This window comes from Phycomyces blakesleeanus (genome assembly GCF_001638985.1).
Source record: "Phycomyces blakesleeanus NRRL 1555(-) unplaced genomic scaffold PHYBLscaffold_3, whole genome shotgun sequence".
Lineage (NCBI taxonomy): Eukaryota > Fungi > Mucoromycota > Mucoromycetes > Mucorales > Phycomycetaceae > Phycomyces > Phycomyces blakesleeanus.
The window spans coordinates 441,316-463,149 of record NW_017265136.1 but is presented as its reverse complement, the minus strand read 5'-3'; the positions used below and the strand labels follow the sequence as shown (position 1 = coordinate 463,149).

Sequence of the window (21,834 nt, the reverse complement as noted above, 5' to 3'; positions counted from 1 at the left end):
CAGCCTTGACTTGGTCTTCGTGAGTAATACCATGATCGACCTCCTCCATCTGCTTGATCTGGAGCTCGAGCTTTGCCTTTTCCTTTCTCTGGAGCTTACGATAACTCTTACTCTTGATCTTTCCGAGACGCTTGGCCTTGATTTCGTGACGGAACATCAGCTCACGCATCAAGCGCAAATCATTACGGCGCTTTTCTACTTCTTCGACAGAGAGCTTGTTGAGCTTCAAAGCTTCGAATTCTTCGAGCTCTTCATCCTTCATGCCAGCTTCCTCGAGTGCTTTTTCAATTTCTTTTTCCATATCAGTTTCTGGCTTGAATTTGCTGGCCAAGTTTGCGCTCGACATCTTCTCGACAGCAGCACCCTGCATGGGGAAAGTAAGATGATCTGCTTCACGGTTCTTCTTGACAGTTGGTTGCCAACGAGCAATCTCCTTGTTGGCTTCGTTGTATGCAGCCTGTCGCTCCATACGATCCTGGAGACGCTTGGGCAAAGGGGCATCAAGTGCGCGCTTGACAGCATGCTTTCCTTTACCGTCCAAAGCAAGTAAGCTCTTTCTCATCGATTCAAATCCAACTTCGTTACTGAAAGATCCCATCAAATCATTCATATCGATCTTCTTCTTCTTTCCATCGTTTGACTCGGAAGAGCGTGCCAATAAGTTGAATTCGTTTTCCTGATAGACTTCAGTGCGTTCTGGGATATGTTTCTTTTTCTTGTTGGTGCCATCATTCTCGCCCTTTTTGCGTTTCTTGTTTTCCAGACTATCAATGAAAGATACGATTTTTTCGTCATTTTCGTCGTCACTTTCTTCTTCTGCAGCTTCGTCTTCCTTTTCATCTTCATCTTCATCTTCTTCGCTGTCATCCTCAAAATCAAAGTTGTCCATTTCGTCGTCACTGCTATCAGTAACAGGCATCAAATTCTTTACAGTCTTTTTGAGTTCACTGCTAGCGGGATCGTTGAGCATATCCGAAAGATCGACGTAATCTTCACCATCTTCAGAGTTGCTGTCACCTTCGTCTTCGTTCTCGGATTCATTGAGATCAATTTCCTCCTCAGAAACATTTTCATCTTCAGAATTGGCGTCAATGTTATAGCTCTTTGGCTTCTTCATCTTTTTCTTCTCATCAGCCTAATAGCAATATCAATTATAGTAATAAACATATATCAGTATGTTATTGCTTCATTTTTTTTGGATTTTGGTATATTTTTTTTTACCTTTGTGGAGCCGTGGAACTTGAAACTTTCAAACTTCTCATCGTCAGACTCATCGAATGCCTCATCGGAATCGATTTCTTCGTCATCCTCATCCTGGATCTCTCCAACATTGTATTCATAATCGTCTACTTCGTCCAAATCGTGACCTTTACGAGACAAGCGCTGTTTGTCATCGTCGGCTTCAAAGACGTCGGCTATGTTGGTTTTATAGGGAACTCTTGCCTTTCCCTTTCCTTTATTAGGAGCACCCTTGGATCCCTTGACAGGTCCTTTCTTTCCTTTGTGTTGTTGAGGAGGCATGTCGATCGATGGATTTGTAAATTATTATTATTTTTTATTTTATTTTACTTTTTTTTTTTTAATTTTTTAATTTTTTTTTTTTTACACTTTCTTTCCTTGGCCTGAAAAAAAATTCGACCATGACTGTGAGGGTGACTTCTCTTGCTTTTTTTGGATGTCTGAAGTTTGGCATACTTTTTTTTGGGGGGATTTCTTCTAGGCATTCACTTGCACAGAATTTGTTGGTTGATTTTGGTCTTATCCTCAAATGTGGTCTTGCTATTCTCAATTAGACAAAGAAATAAAGTAGTTTCTGTGGTACTGTATTTTGTTATGATTTTGCTTAATGGACTTGAAACAATATCGTTCAAATGTTCTTTATTTCTATGTAAACTTGAGTTTTAGATTGTAAATTACCATTATTTGGTGAGGACAGACTAAAAGTTCAGAAAAATGCTCAAAACTTTTAAGATGTATTATTGGACGAGACGTTTAAAAGTCAGAAAATTTGAACTTTTGAAATAAAGTTCCAAAAAAAAAAGTTCAAACGACTCTGACTGGCTAGTCTTCTTTCATTGTCAATTGAGTTGAGGAAAAGGTTATTCTTTTGGTGAAAGGGGTGTGCCATATTGTGCAAGGCCTAGAAAAACATGCAATGAAACATGTTTACCTTATGGAATAGATGGTATTATGAGCACTTGCTTTTAACTAATTTGCATTTGAACTAATTTTAAGCTTTTCAGTTTTTCTACACCAACTGTGATGTTGATTAATATTTCCTTTTATCTTTATTTCATACTTTGTATACTCACCCACTAATGCTTATAATAATATCTCTCGCTACAGTTTCTTAAATATTCTTTATAGAGCTATTAGTTCAAGTATTCACTGGGATCTTGTTTGCGCTACCGGTTAGAGGTTGGCTTTTATAAAGCCGGTTGTTAGATTGTGATATCCAGTCCGTAAGTAGAACTGTTGCCCTACTGTACATGTCGATATAACACACAATTACCATTGTGTAAAATATGTGCAAGATACATTTGCTGCTATGTTTTGTCTAGCCTCCTCTCGCTTTATATATTTATATATAAATATAGATCCTGCTTGGAAACATATATTAATTAAATGCTCTTTTTTTATATACTTTCAATTTTCTTTTAATTACTAAGAAGATGACCAATGGAATATATGGCTTTTAAACAACAAATTCTTACAAAAATATATATACTTATTAATTATTTTGAGCAAGAAACTGATTAGTTTATGAAATAAAACAAGATGTTGGAAAAAAAAGAACATTTATTATATACGGCTGTAAGATAACATAAGATAGCATATTTTATCATTGATGATGATAGTAGTTAAAGTCAAATATCATATTGTTTGGGCCTTTCGGATTTTTTTTTTTGTAAATTGTATTCATTTGATTCGCTCGATTGGCTGTGACTTACAAAAAAGAAGAAAAAAAAAGAGAGAGAGAGAGAGAGTATTTTATGATTAACATATTACCCGCTTTGCAGACATAATATATTATATATAATATAAATACGCGTATAGTAGTTAAATGGTTTTTTTTTTCTTTTGGATAAAGTTGCACAGAGTAACACTAATATTAATGATATAAAATATATATAGAAAGCAAGAAAAAATTAGATCAGAAATAAGAAAAAAGATCAAAAAAATAATACGATTTTGAATAAATAATATGTATATCTTTTTCACTTTTTTTTTGTATCTGTGTTGTTTGCCTTTTAAACTTTGGTCATTGGTAAGTCCAAAGTAAATACAAAACCAAAAAATTGGTTTAAATTTATTTATTTTTTTGTCCAACAAAAGATAAACTTTTACTTCCATTCCGTGTGCACTGTGTTACACAAATTGACACTTCAAATAAGATTAAAACGGAGCTGTCACACTGTTTTTTCTGAGTCACAAAGAAAAAAAAGAAAGAAAAATGTTCTTAAGAATCTTATTTAGATCTACCCACATGAAAACAAAAGATAATATAAAAATATATTTACGAGAAGAATATGCCATTTAATGAAGTTGGAAAATATGAATTGAAGAGGGAGAGGTAAAAAGGAATTAGGTGGTAAAATAAAATGAATAAGCAAATAGAGGGGATAAGAGAGAGAGAGAGAGAGAAAAATGGTAGATATAGATATGAATATAATCTAGTTCTTGTAGAAACGAACATCTCCAGTATCTTCAACAAATCGGCAGCTCTTCCATGTAGAGAACAATGCAACAGGAATAGGGGTGGCATCATAGTGGTAATGCTTGCCAAGAGACTTTTTGATATGAGCAGTAGCCTCCTCAGCGTGATAGTGGGGCATGTTGGAGAAGAAATGGTGGGCAACGTGGGTATCGCAGATATGGTGGTGGAAATGGTTCAAGATTGTTCCGAATGAACGATCGACGGTCAGAGAGGCACCTCTCTGGAAATTCCAGGTCTTTGCAGTGTAGTGAGGCAGATCGTAGTGGGTGTGCTGGAGGAAAGTGATGAGAATCAACCAGGCGTGGACGTAAAAGTAAGGCACGACATAGAACTTGATTACGGCCATTGATCCGTAGATACTCGAGGCATAAAACAGCCCGCCGATCACAGAAAACACACCGATGATGGACTGAAAGACCTCTGCTCTCTGGCTGTCCTCAAAGATTTCGCAATTGGGGTTGAAGTGAGACATCCAGCCACTTCCCTTTTGAGCAGCAGCATTGGTAAGGAGATGGTAAGGCCACCCGAAGAAAAGGAACTTGAACACATCGAACAGTAATACGATAGGAGTCTCTTCGAACACACTGTGAGGACCATCCATTTCGGGATCTTCGTTGAGAGGAGGCAATCCATAGGAGCTACGAGTTCTAGGTACAAAAGCCTATTTATTACATAATATATATTTATTGTTAGAAATCATATTTATTATTCATATAAACCGTTCCAATGTACACAAATGTACATATCAAAGCAAAAGTATCTCCTTCTTCCTTTTATTATTATTTTTATAGCAGTAGTAATGATACTTACGGTATCTCTTGTCAAATGACCAGTTGATTTGTGATGTCTAGAGTGAGAGAACTTCCAGGAGAAGTAAGGGACGAGCAAGCCACAGTGAAGAATCATACCGACAGTATCATTTATGGTCTAATGATAACAAGAAAATGAATAAAATATTGATTGATTAATACCAGGTTATCCAATTATCCAATTCAATACAATGCAATGCAATGTAATACATAGCAACAGACTAAACTATGGACATACCTTTGAGGGACTGAATGCTTGATGACCGCATTCATGGCCAAGCATCCACACACCAGTAGCAACGATACCTTGGGCAATCCAGTAAAGATTCCACAAAAGATAGCGGAGGGGGGTTGAGGATAGAGTGTCGATCCAGGTGGCACCGTATCCAATGATTGCAATGAGTGTAAAATCATGGAGTACATAGGTGAACGAACGGAAAGTATCTCGACGGAAACAATGGGCAGGGATCGAGTCTCTGATTTCCTTGAGGTTAATATCAGGAAGTTCCCATCCTCTTGTGATAGCCTCGTCGAGATCGAGATCGACTGGCTTTGCCTCTTGGGTGTTTCTCTTGGTTGCCATAATGAACAATGAAGAGAGCGAGAGAGAGAGAGAGAAGGGGAGAAGAAGAAGTTGGAGGTAGATGCAAGATGAATGGACCTGAATAGTGTTTATAAATAAAATACAAAAAAAAAAATACAAAAAAAAACTTATTCAAAGCCATATTGGAACATGTCTGATGTTAACCAACCAGATCAGCCTTTTGAATTTTTTGATCCATAGATTGGTCTATATATCTTATATGTTTCTGTGTATGAGTGTGTGTAGTAAATTGCAGATGCAAGACCCGATCTTTATTATATATTACATTTTATTTTATTTATATTAATGCCTTTTTCTTTATCTTTATTTTTTTTTAAAGCCAAGTATTTTTGTAGGCATTACGGTTATCTTATTCTTTATCATAAATAATATAAATATATATATATAGATTTCATATTATGGCTTGTTTTTTTTTTTTTTACTATATTTATTTTATTGAATTTCTTTCAAGTTAATAAATCAAAACCTTGGGTTTATTGATTATATTCTATATTATAATATTATTTTTTGTCTTTCAATTAATTGTCAGTCAATTAAACATCAGTCAGGACCATTGAATATTATATATATATACATATTTAAAGACAAATCATTATTCTTATTCCTTAATATATATATGTAAATCTATATAGCTTGAGTATCTATTGTATTCAAGGGAGGTTGAGAGGGAGAGATGTGTAAAAAGAAAGGGGTATAAAAATCAGGCTAATCGATCAAAGCCAAAGTCAAAGTCAAAGCCAAAGTCAGTTTGGTATAATTTTTTTCTTCTTTGATATAAAATAACAATAATGATTCTGTAACCCAGATCCATTTTATTATTATTATTATTTTAAAAAAATTGGCGAGTGCAATGGAATGTTAAACATGAGTCAAAATAACACCAAAAAATAAATAAATTGAAACAGAAAGGTTTTAGACATGAATTAAATATATAAATAGATAAGAAAAGCAAAGCAAAGAAAATGTTTTCAATATGTTTCAAAATATATATACAAAGATTGATGTTATTAATGTTAATAATTACTTTGCTACATAAGCTATTTTATTTCATTTCATTTTTTTTTAAAAAAAAAAGTTTGATTTTAATAGTTTTATGTGTGGGGGACATAAATATTCATGTGCTTTTGATGACTTTATTGAAAACACATGCGAGCCAATATATATATATATAGTTGAATATTTGAAACACAAAATGAAAAAGAAAATTTTCATTCTACAGGCTTGTAACATTTAGATGATCTAGGATTTGACCCCACACATATTTAGTTATTTATTTATATAAGTCTATACTATAGAACTGATAGAATTAAGGATTTATACTTGCATTATTTAAAATGTATAGAGCAAAATTCAGTAACCATTACCAATATGAGATGATTTTTAAACAAGTTGAACACTCTTGAAACTTTGGTTCGATAATTCAAATACTACAAAATGAACAACAGCCTTTTATATCAATCTAAACTAACCGTCTGTCTTTTCCTGATATTTTTTTTTCTCAGTCTTTTCAAAGGTTAAGTGAGGGGGTTTTTTTTTTGGTAGTAGTTTAAAGAAAGTTGACAATATTGAGATGCCAAAACCTGCATGTATCAAAATTCTACTCTAACCCATAAAATTAAATACGAAAATGTGCCTCTTTATGATATTCATCTCTTCTTTACTCAATATACCCTACCTCTGTTAATTTATCTTCAAGAACTATAATATAAAAAAATATCTTTACATCTTTGGCAAATTGCTTTTGTACAAAATATTAAATGTATTTTCACTACATCAATATTTGTTCACTCTTATCTTAATTCAAATAGTCCTTTGAATTGTGAATATAATTACGCCTGTATGTATACACTAATGAATGAAGTACCAAACTTTCATTATTATTCAAAATATAAGAAGGTTTGTAGATCATGATGCTTTTGTAAATACATCCAAATTGAATCTCTTGTACACAGTCTGTGCAAATACAATGAGGGAATTACTTGTGTATTCAATTCAACACACCTCTTCTTTCTCTTCAAACCCTCCTTTCTTTATTCCTTTTCATCTCTCATTTCTCTTCATTTTTTTCGCATTTCTTTAAAGAAACATATATATATATTCTTATTTTCTTTCTAAAGAAGCACCTTGATTTAAAGATACTTCTTTAATCACAAAGTAAATCGTTTATTCTGTCATAATAAATATGCACACGAAAATACTCTTCCTCTCTCTCTCTCTTTATTTCATTTAAACGCATGTCATTCATAATTCCAATCCGGATCTACCAATGTCAGTAATGTACAATTCACGGCCTCAAAATTATCAAACATTATTCTGCAATTTGTATACTTTTTAGACAAAAACAGCATCTACAGTTAAACACGGTTATAAATACCACATTATAATATACAATTATTATTTTATTTCTTTTTAAATTTATTCAATCAGATTAAATGAGCCCTCCTAATTACAACATTAACCTCTTCAATCAAGCAAAAAAAAGTTTAAAAGCGTGTTTTTTATTAAAGTTGACAATAGCTAAGAAAGACTTTATTTATTTATTTAAAGATATACATAAAGAAGCTATTTGATTTGATTTAATTTCACTTAATGTTCTTTTACATGAATAAAAGAATAAAAAGCATGACACCAAGTTCTTTGTCCCCGCATTACACGGCTCAATCTCCTTCAGGACGTAAACCTGACTTGGTAGCGAAGGAGGTGCTGGAATGGTGGCAAACCAACGGAAAGCACCCGTTCATCCAGCCCCACATCTCGTCACCGAGTAATGTGGGTGCGAACTCGCCAGAGAACTTACCACTAGGTGATGATAAGGTCCAGCTCATTCGACTACCAGTAGCTTCACCGTCAGCCGTTAAAAAGTTCAGTAAGGTTAGCAATGAAGAGCCAGCACATCTCACTACAGGTTAGACTTCCCTCCCCCCAGCATCATGATTCCACATTGGCGATGCGATGTACACAGTAGTCCTTCCAAAAATGAAAAGAGACCATGCCCCACGACTTCTCAGAATTAACTGAGCTGGCGAGTAACAACTTTCACTTTCCGATGCTTGTAGCATGGAAGAATCTCCCTGCAACGGTCGCAAGAGACGCCTCACTATGAAACCGGGACTGTTGTTGCTCAAAGAGAAAACAAACGACGCGCGTTGGAGGGGTTCTATATGTAACCGAAAATTTTGCATCTGAGATTTAAGATTAGGACTGCGCTTTTTGTCAGTCTTAGATACCCACGTCAGAGCAAACGTGACATAGCTGTATATTCCTTTTACTGAGATTGTGTAACTGCTTTATAACAGAATTAACAGCTACTAAGAGGTAACTTATAGACCGTGCAAAAGTATTTTGCAAAGTAAAATAAAGAGTTGAAGTAATGAAGTAATGAAGGGTTTGGTCTTGATCGGTGTGGCAATAATTGTAAAGGTGGAGTATAAGTTTCTATAACAGCAATTTTTAGGTTACTCTAAACTGGTCTGTGCATTTTTTTGGTCAAGGGCACAAGAGAAAGTTCTATTTTGCTTGTGCAAGTAGAGCTAAAATAAGCCCAAAGGACGCTAGGAAATAAATCTGAATAATATATTTCAAAATGGTATTAAATAATAAGTAAAAAAAAGCACAATATATGTATATATTATCTGGATCTCATCACAATACGACATGTGGCGGAAGTTTGAATTCCAGGTTGAGTTTTATTGAAATGAGGTTATACCGATAGTTGAAAGTATCAAGATGATTCTTTAAGGGAATGAGTGCTTGCTATAATATGTTTAGGGATTATGGTGTAGAACATAACATATATTCCCAGTCTTTTGCGTTTTAAGAGTGTTGGATACTGCTATTAGTCATATACGAATAAAAACGAAAGCAATTAGCAAATATATACTACCAAAGAGATTGAATTTCATCCTTTTATTAGGAGGTGCACTTGGTACCGTCAACCATATATTCTAGACTATTTAGTATAAATTAAATATCCCAGAAAAAGAATAGTAAATATTAAAGGTATTCATAAAATACAGAGATTTTGGGTCTAGTTTTTTGCTTTTGGATAATACCGAAACATAATCGTTGCGACGAAGATTGTCCGAAATATAACACTTGAATATTGATAGACAACAGAGTATAATTACACCTCCAGTTTACTCTATACCTATATTGACTTTTTTATGAGCAGAGTTGGTTAATTGACAGAAATACTTCTAATTCTACAACAGCAAGGACCTTGTACTTCATTGATATATACATTTAAGGGTGTATTTATAATGCCACCCATGAAGTGATAAAACAACAACTACGACAGAATATATAATTTATAAAGACAAATATCATAAAATTATGATACTATTTTCAAAAAAAAAGTTGCTTGATAGTACTATATATATATCTTTATTAAGTAATAAAACATCTATTTCTCTCTAGATTCGTTCTTTTTTCTTTACTTTCTATTGATTGGTGTTTTAATTCTAAAAAATATCAGAGTTTTAGATTTGAATATTGAAATGATATATCTAGGGTTTAAAAGCCACAAAGGAAGGTAAAAGGTGTGAAAAAGATGTGAAAAAGGTTACATAGTCAATGCATAAGTTTTTTTTAGAAGAAAATTAAGGGAAATTGTCTGTCATGATTTATGGTTATTATCTTGAGTATAAATGCCAACCTATTCAATATAATCAACATTACAAAAGTAAATCATAATAAATACATCAATATTTGGGGAAGCTATTCAACTCTAGACTTAAGGAACTCAAATATATTTGAAGTTCTTGGGATTTGTTAATATATATGGTATCTTCAATATAGAAAAGAGTAGATGCTTTGAGAATGTTACTTTATAAAAAGAGAAAATAAGCATTGTTTGTTGAATACATTACTATCTAAATTCACTTGTGCTTCAAACTTCTGCTGTGCGCTGGTTAGTTTACACTGTATAACTGAAGTGTACGTGAGTTTGTTGAATAAGTGTTCCTAAAGTTATTACCCCACCAGAATCATTAGAAAAAGTGGGAATCAGAATATTTGGCTGTGAATTTTGCATTTCACTCAACCTTAATGTGGGTATACCACACAGAGAATAAAAGCTTATCCACAAGTACATTGTATTAACCCCACTTCCCTTCCATATATTCTTTTTTCTGTCTCAAGAATATAGAGGGATAATTAAAGGCAAATAACAAAAACTTAAAAAAAAAGGCAGTTTTTGGCCACTCTAATACATATACATATGTATACTTGGTAGCTTCGTGTTTTTTGTTTATCGTGTCGTGTGATTCTCGAGGTATATTTACAAAGGTATATAAAAGATGTATAATAATTGTGTTTAATAAGCCAAAATTGATGCATGCTTCATTTGTCAAGAGAATGTTATCATCCTAATTAGCCATTAGGATTTTGTTTCTGTTACTTATTACTTGCTCATTTATACACACACACATACCGGCATTGAATACCAGACATTCTTTCAATATAAATTTATCTTGCCACAAAAAATAAATTATACCCGTTTTGTGTTCCCACAAATATACTACTGCCTCTACTACTAATATATTTATTCGAGGATTATATATATAATATAAATACCATTTCTCACAAATGACAGACTTCTCAACCTTGGTCCAACAAAAGTATGACGCTGCACTGGCCTCAAAAGATCTCCTGTTCTTTGAAGCCGAGACAGTAAAGAAAGACACGCGAGGAATCAACGTGAGTAATGAACATGTACATAACTACAGAGCTCATCATTTCTTACTTATTTATTTATATATTCTAGTTTGAAATCACATGTGTTCCTTCTCTTGGACAAAAACCAAAAGCAAAGGATAATGATGATAGTAAAGAGGGAGAAAAGAAGGAAGAAAAGGTTGATCCCTTTTTGTCTCCAAATCCCAATCTCTTGGTAGAGGAAAAAGACCAGCATCTCATCTTGCTCAACAAGTTTTGTGTTGTTCCTAACCATATTTTGGTAGTTACCAAAGGTATCTTCTTATAATATACAAATTTTATAACACACACACACACACATATATATATATGGCAGTGTGTGGTGATAAAAATATATATGTATAGAGAAAACTAACTGTATCAATTCTACAAAAATTCTACCCACCTAGAATTCAGAAAGCAGACCGAGCCTCTGTTCCCTACCGATTTGTATGAGACATGGGTAGCTTTGACTACAGCATATGGCAAGACACCCGCTGTTGCCTTTTACAATTGTGGACCTAACTCTGGTGCAAGGTGCGATGTGATTTAGTTTCAATACAACATATAGAGAGAAATGAAAGAAATACGAGCAAATATATTTTCTAACACCCAAAAACCTCTTCTTTCGCACTTTTATCTTTAGCCAAGCGCATAAACACATCCAAATAATGCCCTTGAGACACGATGGACCCCAGCCTCCCCTTCTTTCTGCATTTGAAGAAATTAAGGATCGCAAAGCAGGTAAAGAAAAATATATTTCTTTTTATATCTTCAATAATTTAATAACCTCGTCATATCATATTTTACTCAATTTAATTATTTTATTTTACTTAGGCCAGATTTATACAATTGATAAGATACCCTTTATTCACGTCATTACTCCCCTGGACCGTCCTTTTATTGACAGCAGCACAAGCAAGGATGAATTGGAAGATTATCTGGGCCAGATGTTTTTTGGCCTTCTCGATGGCATGTTCCACCAGATGCGTCAACACACTCAGCCCACAAAGACATCCTACAACTTTGTCATGACTGACCAGTTCATGCTACTCGTCCCTAGATCAAAGGAGTCTGCCATACTAGAGCATGATGGCAAAGCCTTTGAGATTTCGGTAAACTCACTTGGCTTTGCTGGTCTTTTGCTTTGTAAATCAGACGACGAGAAAAAGGCTCTCGAAGCTCATCCAGATCTTTTGGAGTTTCTTGTTCAGTTAGGTATGCCTTGGTCTAATATCGTCCAACCTGCTGAGCCTGCAGGAGAGGGTGGGTTGGCACAATGATGATAACGTCAATAACGTCAATAATTGTAAAATATATAAATAATATTTGTTATTTGGTCAATGTATTTCGTTTTTTTTAACGAACAATTTTATAAACAGTTATAATGTAAAGTAATCCGTATATATATATATAGATGTGTGTGTGTGTGTGTGTGGTATATAGTGTATATGCATATGTGTGCATTTTGAATGTATTTTGTGTGCCTGCTTTATTAATCGCCTAGGCGTGTTCCTTGGCCTTGAAAAGGTGTTGATACTCCAGGAACAGAATGAATGGGCTCGGTGTTGGTAGTAGAAATAGGGAGATATGGCCCGATATCATCCACACTGACAAAGCCGCGTCTATTGGTCAATCGATGGAACCAACCTTCTTGTTCTTGGCGTTGAAATGTTTCGTCAGATGGAAGTAAAAATGCAGGCAATTGTTTGGAGGCATCTAATTATTAGATAGTATGTTTTATATAAGTAATTCCATCGTATCATCCTAATTATGTTCTTTTTTAATCACCAGTAAAAAGCAAAAGACTTACAAAGATATCCACTTCCAGCAGCACAAATGTGTAAAATAAGAGAAGTATCAGGTGCCAAGAAAAAGTAAAAGGCAATAGTTAAGACAGGTACAAGTCTTCTTGGGATACGGATAACACCAAATAACCTTTTTGTTTTAAAATAAAATAAATAAATTAACTTAATTTCCTCTATCTTTTCATTTTGTAAAATATCCACATCACACTTCCACCCACACACAATAATATATATATCTAAAACTTACATTCTATATTGAACCTCTTCTTCGTCTTGATCTTCCAGCGTGGACCACACAGACAAACCAACAGCTAAACCTGACAGTCCAGCGCACAGTGTGTGTTGCAATTCTCCATCAGCCATTTTTACCATGTAAGCAAATACGCTCACAAAGAATACATAGCCTATTCCCGGAATCACAGTCAAGAAACAAATCAAGATCCACAGTGTTTTGAGAGATCCTTTTCTTTTCTCTAATTCAGCCATGTAAGTAATTGATAAAAGTAGATTGGCAATAACAAGAGACAATCCAGGTGAAGCAAGAGGATAAACAGCCAATCGATGTACTTGTAACATACATGTATAAAAAAAACACAAATTTATGCATTTACAACATTAGCACAAATGTAAAGAAGAAGAGAGTATTATAATTGTATGTATTATCAGCTTTGTTTCCACAATACCTTGTCCCTTGTTTATAACCTTTGATACACTGAGATATAGCCATTGAGTAAAGAGACCATTGTGGTAGAAATTACGGAATCTTCCAAAAGAATCCACTAAAGCAATTACACTAGTGGCGACTAAAAGAGAAAAGGTGACGAGTGGGAGATTGTGAAAGTACTGCTTGACATGTGCAATGAAAGCCCGAGAGCTTTCGCCTAGTCTATCGTAGTTATTGGGTGCTCCTGTGGTTGGAGGATTGGAATTCATTGCAAGTATGCAAAAAAATAAAATAAATAATTAATAAAGCTTTTAACGCAATATGCAAAGAAGATTTTTTTATTGTATTTTTTTCTTTTCTTTTTCCTTTCCCCTAAAATTAAGTTTTTGTGTATAAATATGTATGTGTGTGCAGACAGAGAGAGAGCTTAATCTATTCACGTGATACAGTGCTGTCAGGAACGGACTTGGATTGACCCTCAGTGCCAGTTCCTTCCAACCAGAAGCAAACACTACTGCTGTTGTAGCTGAGTGAGGAATGACGAAAATAACAGAAGAAGAAGCCAATTATTTCTAATTAAGATAGTGCAGTAAAAAAAGGGCCTTGTAATACAGAAGTATATCTTCAAGTAGTATAAGTATGATAGATATTCTAACAAAGTAAACATTATTTTTACCTTCATATTCGATCCACTCCTCATATTCCCTTATTATGTGACCTCTTTCGCACACATTTCAGTGTCTGCAGCACCAAATTGCGGGGTTTCTTAAATACCCGATTTAGGGTTTTCTAAAAAAAAAAACTAGTATGTATGTTTTTACGAGCATTTTCCCCTTACCTAGACATTCTTCTTTTTGAACAATGGGTATCAAACTTTACAGAAAATGCATTATTATTATTAATAATAGTGTTTACTAATTAGCCATCTTACTGAAACATACTTATATATATATCAATTAGCATTTTATTTCTCTCTTTTACAAATAACATAAAACATATATAGCTTTCTCAGAATAGACTTTACTAAATATATTTTTTTGTTCTTTTATTGAGAGAGATTTATGTGCGTAGTATGTAGTATGTAGTATGTAGTATGTAATATACATATATATATATATATATCAATTGTGAGTGTATTAAAAAATATTTCGACGTATTAATCTAGTGTATATAGTTGGATAAACTTTAATGCAAATATCATTATTACCATTGCTTTAACCAATAGGATTATTCGTTCAGCTTAAATAATAATAAAAAGACTGAAAGAAAGAGAGAAAGAATTGGCTTAATTGGGGGTTTTCTTCGTTCGATTGGCCTTTGACAGTTGAATATTTGTCACAAATGCGTGTCTGAAACCTTTTTTTGTTTTGCACTTTAATTATAAAATATAATAAAATAAAGCGTGTGAAGCTTACTACAAAAAAAAACTTATTCGGGAGGGTACGGGACACCGGCCGGCCAATCATCTCTGTCATAATACAGCATGGGCTAGACAAGTAAAGGTTAGGAAAGGTAAGGCAAGGTAAGGCAAAGAAAGAAAAAAAAGGGTCCCTTGCGCACACCCATAACAATCGCACGAGTCACGACTATCTTCTTCCCTTTTCTCTCTACCTCTATCTTTCTCCTTTGTCTTTTTCTTTCTCTTTAGTCAAAGTCTTTTCTTCTTTTTATATCATGTCTGACAATATTGCTCACGCTCTCTCAGGTACCCACAATACACAATACAAACTTCTTTATTTTTATGCTTCACTTCTTTGGAATGAGCTTCTTTTGTTCTAGAGTAGTAGACTGACATTCAAAAAAACGTTTTTAATTTACTTGTAGGTGCTGGTGGTGGCATCGTCGCCATGATCTTGACATACCCTCTTGTCAACATCAGCTCACGTCTTCAAGTACAGAAAAATGACAATGACAAGGACGCTTATAAAGTAAAGTACTCTGAGTATTAAACAAAGCAATACTTATTACTATTATCCCTTCTTTTTTCCAAACTAACTAAATATCTACTTCTTTACATATAGAATACACTTGATGCCCTTGCAAAGATTATTGCTAAAGAAGGTCCCAAGGGCCTTTACTCGTAAGTCCCATTGTGTGATGGTGGATAGATAACATATAAATCGAGATCGAGTAATCTGATTTGGTCCCGGATATATACATGTAGTGGTCTGAGCTCTGGTATATTTGGTATTGCTATCACAAATGGCAAGTAATTTCTTACGAGAGAAAGAGAAACCATTATCATTCAAATTACTTACTCGTCTTTCAATCATCGCAATAATGAAAATAATAACAATTAAAGGTGTGTACTATTACTGCTACGAGGCTGTCAAGGCAATCTTTGAAAAAACCAAGCCCAGAGGTCAGTCAATGTCGGCTTCGGAATCTATGCTTTCGGGTGCCATTGCTGGTGCTACTGTTGTATTGGCTACACATCCCATTTGGACCGTCAATGCAAGTTTTTTTTCTTATTGTAGTTACTTGTTTGGTTGCATGTGTGTGCATGTGTGTGTGTGTGTGTGTGTAAAAAACATCTTTGAAATGCTCATCCAATATAGATTATAAATTCTCTCTCTTTAGACCCGCATGACAGTTAGGAAAGGCATGGAAGGAGATAATTCAAATAAGGCTACTTCTAAGAGTAGCAGTAGCAGTGCATTTGCCGTTGGAAAAAGTATTCTTCACCACGAAGGAATTGCTGGACTTTATGCAGGTGTACAGGCTGCTTTGATGCTGGTGATTAATCCCATTATTCAGTACACCGTTTTCGAGCAGTTGAAGAGTAAAATTTCCAAAACCAGAGCCCTCGGCAGCTTTGATTACTTTCTTTTGGGTGCAGTAAGCAAGCTTTGTGCTACTGGAATTACATATCCTTACATGCAAGTTATCATTTACCTTATTTTATTTTATATTCAAAACAAGAGGCAAAAAAAGGAGGGAAGCGAATTATGAAGATTATGCTGGGTGTTTTGTAGTAGTAGTAGTAGTAGTGTAAAGTGCTATGTCTCATATTCTTTCTTTTTAGTGTTGTAAAGTCTCGTATGCAAGTGGTTCAGGAAGGCGAGGAAAGATACAGTTCGATAATTGATGCTTTCAAGAAGATTATATCAAAGGAGGGCATCAGCGGTCTTTACAAGGGTATCCACTCTAAACTCCTTCAGAGTGTTCTTACTGCTGCCTTCTTATTTATGGCTAAAGAAGCTTTGTTCGATTGGGCTGTCTGGGCACTTGTCCTGACTGGTGCTAGAAAAGCTAGAATTGGCTCTAACAAGGCATAATAAAAAAAGTTATAGACCTACACATACACAGAAATGTATATTATTATTATTATTATTACTATTATTACTTGTATGTAGATATTCATAATACATTCTCGAATTTTTGCATGTATATACACACACACAAAAGAGAAAATAACCTTTTTGTTGATGTTTAATTATTTTTGCTGTATACTTTTTTAACTCATTATATTCGGGCAGTAACTTGGTAAAATTATGTATCTTATTTACTATTTACTATATAATTATAAGAAGTTATGTGAATACATTTATGAAGAACGTTCATTATCGAAATAGTTTGTCATAGCAACAACATTTATTCTTATTTTATTATATTATATTTTAAATAAGCGAATTTTCTGAAGATGTCATCACTTGTACCTTTTCAGGTCTTTCGCTTACGCGGCGATAGAATAAAAAATTAGGGCAAAAAGGAACACGTAAGAGGGGGAGGCGAGTGGAGAGAGAGAGGTAATAGCATAACTCATCGGGAAACACATTTCTGCCATTGAATCCTCTCTCTTTTTTTAAAAAAAATATATATTATTTCTGTTTCTCTTCCACATCAAATTAACAACTGCAACTGTCATAAAATGAGCTTGAAATCAGGAGAAGTCAACCTTGGTGTATGTACCAATAGTTCAAAGTGAAAAATACCAAAAAAAAAAGAATCCCCCATTTCAGTAACTCTAAAGAAGAAGAAAAAACGCGTCTCTCGTTCCCTCGTTCTCGCTTTTGCTCTCTTTTGACTCTTTGTGTCTATGTCTTTTTCTGTGTGTGTGTGTGTACTTAGACATCTATCATGGCTGTTCAATACGCAGGCGGTGTTGTCATTGGTGCCGACTCCCGTACAACCACTGGTTCCTACATTGCAAATCGAGTTACAGACAAGTTGACTGAGGTTCATGATCTCATCTACTGCTGCAGATCTGGATCAGCTGCCGACACCCAGGCTATTGCTGATATGGTTCATTACTATCTTCAGATGTACAGGTACGAACAAAATGAAAATGAAAACTGTGTTACGTTGGCAGTATATACTTGTTAACTTTGAAATTCAAAACAATGAACAATAATCTAATGTGATGCATGTATGTGTGTATAAAGTGTGCAAGAAAATGAGAGACCAAGTGTACGCACAGCAGCAGCCCTTTTCCAAGAACTCTGCTACCAGAACAAGGATAATTTGATGGCCGGCATTATTGTAGCTGGTGTGGATAAGAAGAATGGTCCAGCAGTATACAATGTTCCTCTTGGTGGATCTCTTCACAGACAGCCTTTTGCCATCGGTGGTAAGAAATACTAGCTTATATATATAATCTACGGGATAAATGAGGTTATGCTGTTTAACTGGATATTAATCATAATTATGATAATCGGTATTATTTTTTATTAATCTTACCAGGTTCTGGATCTACCTACATTTATGGTTATTGTGATTCCAAGTATCACGACAACATGACCAGAGAGCAAGCCATTGAGTTTGTCAAGAACTGTAAGAAAAAAAAGAGATAGAGAGAGAGATAAAAGGAAGAGGAAATATATCCTTGAGATAGTTAAATGACATATATATATATATATATATATATATTGCTGTATATTATTTTTGTTGGTTGTGATTTAGCTCTTTCCCTTGCCATGTCCCGTGATGGTTCCTCTGGTGGTGTCATCCGTTTGGCTGTCATTACCATGGATGGTGTTGAGCGACTGTTTGTTCCTGGCGACCAATTGCCCGGTAAGTTGATAAATAAACTTGATCCAGAATGTGCTTTTATCTTATTATATTATTATTGTAAAACTCATTTTTTTCTCTATATATTATTTGTGGGTAATATATATATATATATAGTGCATTGGGAAGGATAATTTCTACAAGTATCTTATTTGTAGATAATAAAAAACAAAAGAAAGATAACGAAGAAAAAAAAAGTGTTTTCCTGTAGATTTACTAGGAATAAATAAATAAATCTTATACATATAAAACAAATCAACAACAACAACAAACAGCAGTAGCAGCAGCACAATAAGTATACAATAACCTTGTACATACACTACAATTATTAGCAGATGATGGTTATAGAAGAGGGGATGAAATAAACCAATATGTATGGAAATTGATTGAAATTTTCTGCTTACTGGTCAATATTGGCCAAGTACAAAAGTTATATATATATATTCAATAGGGGGTTTCACCAGCTCTGGATGCTTGATTGTTGGATGTGGTGGTAGTTTAGGCACCATCCAATAATAATCAATATCGAGGAAAAAACTGCTGAGTACCAGTAATGTCTCTTGACTGATATGTTTTCTCTCATACATCAAAATTCATATGTACAGTCACAATCAAAAACGTTTCGACCTCTGAGCCCAAAAAATACATGAGAGAAATCATGGCATGTATTCAACATGCAACTGCTCCTCAGTAATAAAAGCTAAAGCATTCAAACTTCAAATAAAAGATTATATATATGTTTATTATTGAAATATAGAAAAAAATAAAAGATCAATATTTTGTATGACCTCCTTTGGCCTCAATTACAGCCTGGCATCGATGCTGCATGCTTCCGGCCAAAGTTGACGAAAGTTCGAGACATATCCTTCGCCACTTTCGTTGCATTACAACCTTCAGATCTTCAACATTGTTAATACTGGCCCTCTCGTCACTCATGCGCCTCTCGAGAGCCCACCAGAGATGCTCGATGGGGTTGAGATCCGGGCTTTGAGCGGGCCAGTAGTCAAAACCTCGGATCTCATGGCTATCTTTCCACCACCTCGAGTACGACCCAGTATGACAGCTGGCGTTGTCCTCTTGGAACACGAAGCTCCTGTTTTGTTCCCGCGAAAGATTTTGGAACCAAGGGAGGAAGTTCTGAGCCAAAGTGTTCACGTATTGGTCTTGGTTTACGTTACCATCTAGGAACACCAAAGGGCCAAAACCACCGGCCCAGAAACAGCTCCAGATCATCACACTACCCTTCCCCCACTTGGTTCCTTCGATGATATTTTCTTCCTTGAACCTTTCACCGACTTTCCTGATAGCTCTAGCTCCTCCATCATTACCCTCAACTGTGAACCGTGATTCATCTGACCATACTACACCTCTCCACTGGTCATCTGTCCAATTCACATGCTCATGGGCCCATTCCAGCCTTCTTTTCTTGTGGCTTTCGGTTAAAGTTGGCTTGTGAGTTGCGATATATGATCCGAAGCCCAAACGCTTCAGACAACTGATTATTGTCTTTCTGCAGACAAATACCTCCATGTTCTTTAAGGAAGCCCTTAGCCTAGAAAATGAGGCAAAGGGGTCCTTACGAACTATTTGAACAAGGTGTCTTTCTGTCCTCTCGTCAATCTTTCTAGGTCGTCCGGACCCTTTTCTTGGCTCGGGCGATCCTGTCTCGTCCACTCTCTTAATGATGTACTTGACAGTTGACAGACTCATGCCAACCACCAATGAAATCTGGGTCGCCCCGTAATTTGCTAAATGCATGTACACGATGCATCCGTATTTATAGGGATCAGCCTTTTCATATGATCCGTGGGTGTTTTCTGATGAATTTGCGTCTTGCATGTTGGATTTGATTAATAATATTGGGAGAAAACAATGTTTTTATTTTTATTTTTTCGATTTTTTTTAGGCATTTTTTGCGGGGGTCGAAACGTTTTTGATTGTGAGTGTATAATAAGCTTGATTAGAGTACCCATAAATATAGTATCCCTGCCCAAATTCCTCACAAGTAAATTAGACTTCTATAATTTTGTATTAAGATAGCTACTCTTACATAGATTGGTTATGTTTTATTTTTGTCTTCGCCACCCACATATTTGTCAGGTATGCTAATAAAGAGGGGTAATTCTGGCGATTTGTCTGTCTTTAAGGTAATGCTCATTATGTTCTCCCATCCACCTTTTATTATATTCACAAATCCAGGGATAGCGCTACACACGTTATCGAATGCCTCTCTCTCATCCATTCTTAGACTCCCGACCTTTGCTGATCTATATATATATATGTGTGTGTGTGTAAAAGAGATAATAATAATAATAATTCCATAGTTAATAGTCAGTTACTTTTTTTTAAAAAAAAAAAAAGAATCTAATTCAAAATTCAAAATCAAATTTGACTTTACTGTGTAACTCCATTTGATAGCATTATGGAGCTGATTTTAAGATGTTTTATGATAGTTGAGTTGATCTTCTTGGGCCTTGGTATTTCAATCGGAATTGGTGCCCTTGAAACAAACGTGAGCTTTAGATGTGGTGTTCATTATCACTATCACTGTTATATACTATAGTTATTAACACTTGCCTGTTTGGTCCAAAGAATGACTCCCCAAGTACTTTTTTCATCTGTCCGACAACTCGAATATCAACAAAGAAAATGGAGAGCATTGACGCCAGTTCGCAACGAGACTCAGGGGATTTGTAGGAGGTTTCAAGAGTATTGATACCTATAATCTTTTCTATATATCCACTCTTTTCGTTTTTCAAGAGTTTGTTGTATCTCGTCTCACACTCCTTGGTAATCAAACACACTTTGTCTTTTTCATTTAATATAGCGTGTTTAAGAGAGCTAGAATATATATAATGACAATAATAACAGTAAAAATAAAAATAGAAGTAGCAATATTAAGAGTGAAAGCGAATTTGAATGCCTTTAATATCTACAGATAGTTGGTCATTACATTTTCTTTGGTTTTGAAGAACGTTGAGGACTTGCTTCTTTGATGGTCATGTTTAGCCAGAGCTCTTGAGATGGATTAAAGGCTGGTTTTTCTGGATCATTATAAGTTTCCCATAAAGCATGAGTAGCCTTTTTAACCTGTATTGGTCATTATGTAAAATGAGAATTTTTTTATCTCTTTTTTTTCGGGTATGTAAAGTTGTGAAAGGTTATGCGAAACTGTATAACGTGTAGTATATGTAGATTAAAGGTGCAATGTGATTCGTGCCTGATCTTTGTCATATAAGGTACTGCTTGATGTTTTCATTTGTTTAAAATGAGCTTTAGGGTTAGTTGTCGTTTATGCTTAGAAATGTTTGTTGTTTAGTTTATATACCCACGTAAGCCACTCCGCAAATACACACACATACTCATAAGGTGCTAACGGAGTGGGACTACGTAGTGAAAAACATTATCGATAGCAGAAAATGTTCCTAATTTGAACGTAGTGTAAAATGGCATATTTATGCTGTTCGCCAGCATACGAGGGAATCATCGAGGGAATTAATAATAATCTCTAAATGATATTTCAAATA

At 34.7% G+C, this 21,834-nt stretch overlaps 8 protein-coding genes across 8 annotated transcripts; 4 read left to right on the top strand and 4 right to left on the bottom strand.

The window, feature by feature from the left end:
* Positions 1–3,674: 3,674 nt before the first annotated feature.
* Positions 3,675–5,110, bottom strand: PHYBLDRAFT_107337 (hypothetical protein; the record flags this gene model as incomplete). The annotated part of the gene is made up of 3 exons (XM_018427992.1): positions 3,675–4,379; positions 4,529–4,645; positions 4,766–5,110. The coding sequence occupies 3 exons, from the start codon at positions 5,108–5,110 to the stop codon at positions 3,675–3,677; spliced, it is 1,167 nt and encodes a 388-aa protein (XP_018296328.1).
* Positions 5,111–7,753: 2,643 nt separating this feature from the next.
* Positions 7,754–8,234, top strand: PHYBLDRAFT_69775 (hypothetical protein; the record flags this gene model as incomplete). The annotated part of the gene is made up of 2 exons (XM_018442161.1): positions 7,754–8,036; positions 8,116–8,234. The coding sequence occupies 2 exons, from the start codon at positions 7,754–7,756 to the stop codon at positions 8,232–8,234; spliced, it is 402 nt and encodes a 133-aa protein (XP_018296327.1).
* A 2,483-nt stretch (positions 8,235–10,717) lies between these two features.
* PHYBLDRAFT_69776 (hypothetical protein) lies at positions 10,718–12,108 on the top strand (the record flags this gene model as incomplete). Its single annotated transcript, XM_018442162.1, has 5 exons — positions 10,718–10,828; positions 10,896–11,100; positions 11,236–11,362; positions 11,472–11,569; positions 11,663–12,108. The coding sequence occupies 5 exons, from the start codon at positions 10,718–10,720 to the stop codon at positions 12,106–12,108; spliced, it is 987 nt and encodes a 328-aa protein (XP_018296326.1).
* Positions 12,109–12,320: 212 nt separating this feature from the next.
* PHYBLDRAFT_163402 (hypothetical protein) lies at positions 12,321–13,566 on the bottom strand (the record flags this gene model as incomplete). The annotated part of the gene is made up of 4 exons (XM_018434792.1): positions 12,321–12,544; positions 12,639–12,763; positions 12,881–13,199; positions 13,317–13,566. 4 exons carry the CDS (start codon positions 13,564–13,566, stop codon positions 12,321–12,323), a joined length of 918 nt encoding a protein of 305 aa, XP_018296325.1.
* A 1,405-nt stretch (positions 13,567–14,971) lies between these two features.
* On the top strand, positions 14,972–16,870 carry PHYBLDRAFT_176814 (hypothetical protein; the record flags this gene model as incomplete). Its single annotated transcript, XM_018437818.1, has 7 exons — positions 14,972–15,002; positions 15,122–15,225; positions 15,319–15,377; positions 15,462–15,502; positions 15,600–15,751; positions 15,878–16,176; positions 16,323–16,870. The coding sequence occupies 7 exons, from the start codon at positions 14,972–14,974 to the stop codon at positions 16,573–16,575; spliced, it is 939 nt and encodes a 312-aa protein (XP_018296324.1). The 3' UTR covers positions 16,576–16,870.
* Positions 16,871–17,070: 200 nt separating this feature from the next.
* On the top strand, positions 17,071–18,567 carry PHYBLDRAFT_33420 (hypothetical protein). Its single transcript, XM_018440013.1, has 6 exons — positions 17,071–17,201; positions 17,369–17,568; positions 17,683–17,867; positions 17,981–18,070; positions 18,200–18,310; positions 18,425–18,567. The coding sequence occupies exons 1-6, from the start codon at positions 17,169–17,171 to the stop codon at positions 18,439–18,441; spliced, it is 636 nt and encodes a 211-aa protein (XP_018296323.1). The 5' UTR covers positions 17,071–17,168; the 3' UTR covers positions 18,442–18,567.
* Positions 18,568–18,963: 396 nt separating this feature from the next.
* On the bottom strand, positions 18,964–20,146 carry PHYBLDRAFT_163399 (Homeodomain-like DNA binding domain-containing transcription factor; the record flags this gene model as incomplete). The annotated part of the gene is made up of 2 exons (XM_018434791.1): positions 18,964–19,007; positions 19,888–20,146. The coding sequence occupies 2 exons, from the start codon at positions 20,144–20,146 to the stop codon at positions 18,964–18,966; spliced, it is 303 nt and encodes a 100-aa protein (XP_018296322.1).
* A 189-nt stretch (positions 20,147–20,335) lies between these two features.
* Positions 20,336–21,587, bottom strand: PHYBLDRAFT_157511 (hypothetical protein). The gene is made up of 5 exons (XM_018433630.1): positions 21,528–21,587; positions 21,261–21,397; positions 20,885–21,148; positions 20,706–20,807; positions 20,336–20,574 (listed from the first exon to the last, which is right to left on the bottom strand). The coding sequence occupies exons 1-5, from the start codon at positions 21,564–21,566 to the stop codon at positions 20,367–20,369; spliced, it is 750 nt and encodes a 249-aa protein (XP_018296321.1). The 5' UTR covers positions 21,567–21,587; the 3' UTR covers positions 20,336–20,366.
* Between the last annotated feature and the right edge of the window lie 247 nt (positions 21,588–21,834).